Genomic DNA, 8,604 nt, shown 5'->3' on the forward strand with positions numbered 1-8,604 from the left:
ATCACCTAACTTCCAGCTGTAAGCAATGCTATATATGTTGATGATGTTACTGCATTTTGCATTCATGCAGTTATTGGGGGGTCACTGAAAGTCAACGGCAAAAATGTTGTTTATCTTGGATACTGGACATTGGTTAATGGTTCAGAATTTCATCGTAGAAGACCATTTGTGTACACTTCTGTCATAAACGTAATCTTCATCCTGACTCAGAATTAAAGCTTGGGCAGAACATCATTCCAGTGGTAACAGAAGCCTAATTCTTTTAAAGTTATTTTTGACTAGAAGCTGACTTTTCTCCAACATGTGTACAAAAGGGCTTAATGTACTCTGTTCTTTCCTCAACTTCATGGGTTGGAGATAGATATACTACCTTACTTCATCTGTACTGTGCTCTTTTCTGTTCTGAACTTGATTATTGTTTCCACATCTGCATTTCTGCTAGAGATAGTGCAAAAATATTTAAAAAAAGGAATCTCTCTCTTCCCCTGGAAGCCAGTGTGCTTTAAAAATGAAATCCTTGTCCAATCACACTGTGTTGATGTAGTTTTAGAACCACAAGGGGAAAACCTGTTCAGCACTCGTCATACTGCCAACTGACTTGTTGGTATTCGGATTTAAGCGCTTTTAAGTGAGTTAAACATGATGGTAAGAGAATATTGCTAAATCACCCAAGCAGTTCTTCCACTCTTTGCATGCTACACTCAGCTTTTGACTTCTCCCTTAAGACCTTGGGAAAAGGCTGCCACACCACTGTTTGTCTTCCAGCAACTCTTTGCAGCACGTTGGGCAAAATATTCTTTTTACCAACCCATCCACTTTCTGCAAGAAAGCAGCATATATACAGTAGAGTTGCATGCAGTAGAATTAGAAATAGCCCTTGAACACATCTTCTTCTTCTTCTTTGGTCCTTAGCTGGCAGCTGGGGGAGGCGGTTGGCCACGCAACCAGTATGCTGCTGTAGGTGCCGCAGGGTTTCGGACTTGCTCTGTGATGTTCTTCCATACCTTACGATCCATGGCTTCAGTCCTGGCCTGGTTAAGGTCGAGACGTCGGCTCTTCAAGTCATCTTCCACTTGCTTGGCCCACGTTTTCCTAGGCGCAGTCCGTTGGATGCTCCATTGGGTGGGTCGTTGTCTCCAAAGGAGTGTGGATGGTATTCTGTTCGTGCCCATTCTACATACGTGGCCAAACCATCTGAGCCTTCGCTTCTGGATTTGGTCAGCAATGGTTGGTTGCTGTTGGCATCTGGCACGGATGGCATCATTAGTGATGCGGTCGCGAAGAGAGATGCCCAAGATCTGCCGCAGGCATCGCATTTGGAATACCTCAAGTTTGTTCAAATCTAATTTGAGACAAATCCATGTTTCCGATCCGTAAAGAAGAATGGGCAGAATCAAAGTCCGGAAGAGTCGGATTTTAGTCTTTGTGGAAATGTTGGTCCTCTTCCACAGACACCATTTGAGCGAGGCGAACGCAGTGGCCGCCTGTCCAATTCTGCTGTGGATTTCCATGGTGGATGCAACTTTCTTCTCCTGGACCAGCGACCCAAGGTATTTAAAGTCCTGCACTTGCTCGATCTGGACGCCTTCGAGATAGATGAACACATCAAGTACAGGTATTACTAAAGATATGTGATAGAAGTATATACCAATTCATCAAGCATGTTTTAGACTTGCTTTATTAATGGTGAGGTGTAATTTTCATCCAGATTTGGCAGAATTTTTTCTGTCATTAAATTTGATATCCACTTCTCCTGAATCCCAAGCCACATAGGGATCAGGAAAAACAAGTTAGCTGTATACTGCTGCCAAATCATCAATCCCCCTGAATAACTGCAGCTGTTAGTCCCATACACAGACTGCATACTACTACAAATAAACTATCTTTGCATGGAAAGGCTACAAATAAGCTGAACTATATTAAACCTGTAATCAAGCAGTGGCAATCCAATCTGTGCAAGTCCCAAGAAAGTCTTTCTTGCTTAGCTCTGCAAAGGACACAGTCATCTAACAGATGTTTCTGCTTTGAGAACTGTGAAACTGTTTTAACCATTTTTCATATTTTTATGTAATATCCTGTTTTTTACAAATACAATCAGTCCTCGTATAACACGTGTTTAAACTACATGAATTCCATCATACACGATTTATAAATAGGGGAACGATATCGTATATCACACGAACCGAATTCGCTTATGCACGATTCGCCTTTGTGTTTACAATAAATGGCAGTCGAACGTGGAATCACCCCAACTGTGAAAGCAACACGATAGGAATGAAGAGAAGATTCTGAAAATGTATTTGTTTTTTATATCAGTGAAGGGGAAACACATTTCACCAACTTAAAACGTAAAATTCCAGCTATTGGTATTATCGCAAATGCAGTTAGATCGAGTTTACTACCAGTTTATAACAGATTCCACTAGCAGGAAAGCAACTGGAAATTGTTTTTATTGTTTTATGGTAGTAACCCCCAGAAATGTGCTTTAGTAAAATGTGAGCTAGTGAGGTGTTAATAGAGTTGTCTCTGCATTTACGGTGTTTATTCAGTTGCTACATGCTCACAGCTTTGTTTATGTGTATCAAGCGTACCTCCTCATTTTGTAATTGTGCTTTATTCCTTAAAAATGAGTAGAATGCAGACGAGCTGCAAGAGTAGCTCATGGTGTCTTGTCAATGATATACAGGAATTTTTCTAGCAGGGATAAGGATGTGATTATTCCCTTGTATAAGGCATTGGTCAGGCCACACCTTGAGTACTGTATACAGGTCTGGAGGCCTCATTTCAAGAAGGATGTAGAGCTGCTCGAACGAGTACAGAGAAGGGCAACAAGATTAGTGAATGGAACAAAGGGTTGCTCTTACGAAGAAAGGCTTAAGTTTTGCAAATTACAGAGCCTGGAGACTAGGCATCGGCGAGGTGATCTGATAGAGGTGTATAAGGCTTTGAATGGCTTGAGCATGCTCAATGCCGATGGGATTCTTCCTCTTGCTCAGAATAATCACCTGAGAGGGCATAAATTCAAATTGAGGAAGGACGGATGTCGGATAGACGTGCGGAAATTTGCCTTTAGCCAGCGGGCAGTTGGTTTGTGGAATGGACTCCCATCGCTTGTTGTTGAAGTTGATAGCCTAAATAAATTTAAGGCTCAGCTGGACAGGTATTTCGAACGAACGGAGGGGTGAAATGGGAGTAGTGGTTGTTTTTTTTTTTTGGCTGATGCTGAATAAGCATGCTTTCTTGCATCATATGCCAATGCTAAGGTGTGAAAAGGAAGCGTCCTGGTGAAGACACTACAGATTCAGAGAAAAAAAGAAAAGCAATATCGATCAACAGAGGCAGACTGGGTCAAAAATTCTTACCTGGGAAAATTTGTAGTGGCCTCATACTAGCGTTTATGGCCAAAATCATACAGGCCTACAACCCACCGCGGTTTCCCTGGTAAGACTTATGGCCAGTCCACCTCTGTCGATAGAGAAAAAAAATATGAAATTGTGAAACACTTTGAGCGAAATGAAAGACCATGTGATATTGTACGTGCTACGGGCCTAAATGATGCAACGCAGAGAATTACAAAGAATGCAGAGAAAATAAAAAAACTTACATAGCAGGAACAACTCGAAGTGTAATTAAAATCCATTAGATTAAGACACAGAGAATTGGAAGAGATGGAACAGCTGTCATCTGTTTGGATAGAAAATCAAACAAAAAACAAGTTTGCTTACAATAGAAGCAAAAGCATTAGCAATATTTTATTACGTAATAGTCGTAATAAAATACTTACGTATTTTATTATGATAATTTATTGTTTTTGGTAATGTTTTGGTTACAAATGTGTGTTCAATCTTTGGTGGTCGGTACCTAACCCTATTTTTCCCATAGGGCATGTTGTGTATATTGCACGAGGGTTTCTAGGAACACAACTATCATACTATACGAGGACTGACTGTACGTGACTTCTATGTTTTATGCCTTTAGTAGTCTGGCGAACTGTTTATGCTCAGATCTCAGATGACATAGACGATTTGTCTGAAGTTTTTAACTTTTTACAGACAGTTTATTGATCTATACTCCCATATTTAAATTTAACCATTTATATTTTTTGATATATATATATATACCCTTTTTTTTTAATGTGGGGGCTTGTTAATAGGTTACCAAACCTGTTTATGGATGTTTTTATTTTTGACTTGGCACATTATGACCCAAACTGCCAATGCTCCATTACCATAAACCAAACAACCAAGGGAAGTTGTCAAATTTTTTTGATGATTGGAAGGGTAGTTAATTTGACTCAAGCCATGATACTCCAAGATTTGGATCAGTTGCATACATGATGTGAAACAGCAACTAAAATATTGATGATTCTAAATAAAGTTATGCATTTGGAGAACAATTCTGAAGTCTCATATAAACTAAAGTAGCTAAAAGTGGCTCAAGGCAATAAAGACATGAAATTGAAAAAATATTAAGATATACTAGGAGCAGGATAGGCAGATAGCTTTCCTTAATTCTCTCATTTTTTATGATTTGTCATCATTATCTCTCTATACATTAAAAACGTTTTCCTCCAAGTGATATTCATTCGAGCCAATACGAGAAGAAGGTGGGACAATTACGTCACTACAAATGTACAGATGAATAATTACATTGTTGTCTTCCATTGAAAGAGAACTGCCTCCATAACATTCACCACCTTGTGCAAGTGCTTCACTTTCTAATACAGGGTTATTCAAAATGAAGTTCGGGGTTTCAAATATTTCAAACCCCAGACTTCATTTTGAATAACCCTGTATATGACCATGCCCAGCATCATTTGATTTTCCATTGTAATGTCAGCTGATGAAGGGAACCGATATAGTTTGTATATTTGTAAATAGTTTAGTATTTCATAAATATTTTAGTCCTGCTCTTTCGGATGCAACAATATTCCTCATGCATTATGTGGAACCTGAAGCAAAAGGCCTTTTCCTAAGTGACCTGTGTAAACGCAGATAAATAATTACATAGTCATATTTATTCCACCTTGAGAATGCTGTGTGGTGGGGGGGGGTAGCCAATGGGAGAAGAGAGTGTGGGTAACATGGTACAAGTGGTCTGGGCAATTATGTCACTACAAATGTACAGGTAAATAATTACATAGGTCATTTCCTGATTAAATATCAGTCGGTGCATTTCAACAGGTGTCTTTTACGTAGAAAATATTTGACTTACTCAGTCATACCTCTACATTCTACATAGAAAAGTGTGAGCAGGGGGCGGAGCCCACTAGTCTTTCATTATTTTATTCTCAGATTTTTATCCACAACATTTTGGTTTCAGCATCACTTATATTTAAGTTCTAAATTCCATCCTTCTATATATTAAATACCAATAAAATGAGTGAAAAAAAAAAAAAAAGTAGAATACATGGTAAATGGTCTCTGTATCTTTGTCCTACTACTATCTGTATTACTACTATTTTTGTATTTTTTGGTTGTACAATTTTTAAATTTGGTGTGTGTATTGTGCATGCCAGAATCCCATTAATAGAAATGTCTAATTTCTTGGAAACTTATCGCAAATCCAGGAAATTCAAGTTATTAACATGGCAGCAGTGGGGGACACCTGACAGGTACCTTTCTTAAATAAAGATGATTCTGCATTTATGATCAATCGGTGATTAAAAATCTGAAGATTTTTTTCCCTACCTTCCTAAATATAGTCAGACTTCTATTGCAAAAGTTTCTGAAGGGATTTTTTTTTTTTACATGATTGCATGAGAGAACCTGTCACATTATGCATCACAGTTGACACGAAACTCCAATATCTGTACGAAGCATCAAATTACGTTTGTTTGTAGTTCAGAATTACTTGCTTGCCTCTCCCAGTAGTTCTATAAACATCTGCAGTCATATAGGTGATCTATATGTAAGATTTGTTATTGTTTTCAAAAAATAAAAGGTAAGAACACAACTTGATATTCTCTCAAGATGGACACTACTGTGAGAAACATGTAATTTCAATAAATCTGAAAAATGGAACTGCTGTACTAGTATGAAATATACATAGGTTTTTTAATGAACTTTTAAAAAATTTAATACGCAAAAAATGTGCATATTTTAAATTTCTTACTGTTAATGATCTTTTGAACTGGAAAAATACAAGACTAATAGATCCATGCTTATATTTTAGATATTTAATTTTATGTAAAAGTGATAAGTATTTCAATCCATTGAGAAAAGATTAAATATTATTGTCCAAGCAGAATTTTGAAAAAAAAAAAAAAACCAAAGGTTTTTCCAACAAAGACCATTGTCACTTGCAGATGTCCTGCCCCTGTTTGCAGCAAAGGGATCGCCACTGCTACCAGGTTAAAAAAAAATAAAATAAAAAAATGCATGGATTTTTTGCACTAACTTATATAAATCAAAAGTGTGCCTTCCAGTAGAAATTTCTTATTGAAACTTTTTTGTCTAATGAGTATTGCAAAAGACACTTTTATAATAATGAAAGGTGGTACTGATGTGTGTTTGTTTTTTAGAATTCTTTAAAGAAACGGGATTCTAATCGTGCTAGCTTGGGTTCAGAAGATGACATTGCAAGGAAAAGGATGAGACAAGAAGCTACTGATCAGGATTCATCATGAAATTAATAATGTTGTGCCTAAAGAAAGTTACTCTGAAAAATAGAAAATTGAGAGGAGGAAAGTTTAAGGATTTTCTGTATGCATGTATATTTGTGTGAAAGACAGGGATCAGTTCTCATATCATTATAAATAACTGGTTAAACTTTGTTTAGAAAAATTATGTACAGTTTAAAAAAATGTTCAGTACCAGTAGTATTTTTTTTTTTTTTTTTTTTTTTCATTTAAATGTTTTGTATCTTCTGTTTAGATAATATTGCCAAATAGAGTGCCTGTTTGTTATTGTGGGATTAACAGTAGTCATTATCAATGTTTACTTCTCTGATCCACTGTATGGTAGCTATGGTCATGAAGACAAACCAGGTTCCATAATATATTACATGGCAAGTGGAAATGTAGATGAAAAGAATATGGAGGAAGAAATTTCATTGAACAAATGGGAGTTTTTTTTTTAATGCAGGGAAGTATCCGTTGGACTGATATTTAATTTGAATATAATATCTTTATGAAAATAATTTGTGGCATATTTCCATCAACAGAGTTCCTGTTTCTGAACTTAATGAAATTAATTCCAGCTGTTGTGCATTTCTGTGACATGAAATTTCCGTGCCAATACTGTAACTTTTAATAGTTTTGTTCTAGAAATCTTTGTGTTTAGAAATAATTAACATCATCATTCATCCAAGGTGTTTTCATTAACAGTTCTTCAATGGGTGAGCAGTTGTGTCATGCAGGTGTGTGAGAGAGAGGGATTTTTAAGCTACCCTGCATAAAGAATAATCTTAATGCAGCAGTTACTTTTATCACTCATTACTCCATTATTTTTATTTTATTACTGTGAGATATTGAACTGCTCATCATAAACAAATCTCCATCAAAACACTTTTTTATTAATATATAACTGTAAACAAATGATTTTGAGTAAAATTAGCAATTGTACACCATTTCAATGGAATTGATCATTTGTAAATAATGTTTCTGCTGCCTTCCTGGTCAACCTGAGAAATATATTCCAAGACAGCAGTTGAATAAAACAATATGAAATTAAGTTTTTTTTCATGAATTAGCATTTTAAAGTTTATGAACTTCTTACAAATTACTAAAGTTCATTTAGATAAGAATTTTTACATTTAACTGGGCGATAAAAATTGATAAATTTTGTTTTTGTTGCATTTAACAAGGCAGTTATTTTGATTCTATAAAAAAAAAATTGGTTCTTGGTACTCTGGGAATACATGGGGGGGGGGGGGGTATACTATGGGACTTGTGGAAATTTTTTAAGAAAAGCATTATTGAGTATATGCCATATATTACTGTATAATGTTTGCTGAATCCTTGTATATATAAATGCTTTGGAATATACTAAAGACATCAACCACAGTTTGTAGAACCCGATAAATTTTAAAAAATAAGATTATTAAGTATATAATTAATGTCCTGTTCAGAGTTTCCTGGGGCATCATCTAATGGCGGCCAGATTAAAGTGATGTTTTGTGTATGCATTGACTGCAGTATGGAAGCCAATCCTGGTAAAATAAAAAAAAAATAACACTTCTCTGTATTGTATTAGCACAATATCTGTATAAGACTGAACTAATTTATTGATATTATAATATAATTTAGCAAAACCAGAGTTTTTGAGCAACTATGCCCCCTTCTTCCTTGCAGAAAACATTAACATGGAAAACTGAAAACTCTAGGTTTGCAAATATGTGAACATAGCTGCCTATGCTTAAGAAGCAGTCTTTTTTAAAAGTTGGTGAAAAGTGTTTTTTTTTTTTTTTTTTGCAAAAAAGTTTTTCCTCAATCTTTCTTTTCATATAGATAGCAAAACTATTAAAATTGGAATTTTTTAAAAAAATTTTTCAAATTTCTTATTGGCAACCAGGAATGCTAATCTACATTGTAAATTAGAAATGTAAGATGACAGTTATGAGAATTTCAAGGGACATACCCAAGAGTTATTATTAGCCATATGG

The 8,604-nt window shown here is 35.7% G+C and overlaps 1 protein-coding gene across 1 annotated transcript in view; it reads left to right on the forward strand.

The window, feature by feature from the left end:
- LOC150089272 (DET1- and DDB1-associated protein 1) overlaps positions 1-6,845 on the forward strand; it is a 177,011-nt gene extending 170,166 nt beyond the window's left edge. The window contains exon 5 of the mRNA XM_090368456.1: positions 6,524-6,845. Within this exon, the coding sequence (XP_090224582.1) occupies positions 6,524-6,628 (105 nt within the window). The 3' untranslated portion in view covers positions 6,629-6,845. The remainder of the gene's footprint in view (positions 1-6,523) is intronic.
- The last annotated feature ends 1,759 nt before the right edge of the window (positions 6,846-8,604 follow it).

The sequence above is a fragment of the Mastigoproctus giganteus genome, chromosome 2, assembly GCF_048544385.1.
Source record: "Mastigoproctus giganteus isolate SK-2022 chromosome 2, ASM4854438v1, whole genome shotgun sequence".
Taxonomy (NCBI): Eukaryota; Metazoa; Arthropoda; class Arachnida; order Uropygi; family Thelyphonidae; genus Mastigoproctus; species Mastigoproctus giganteus.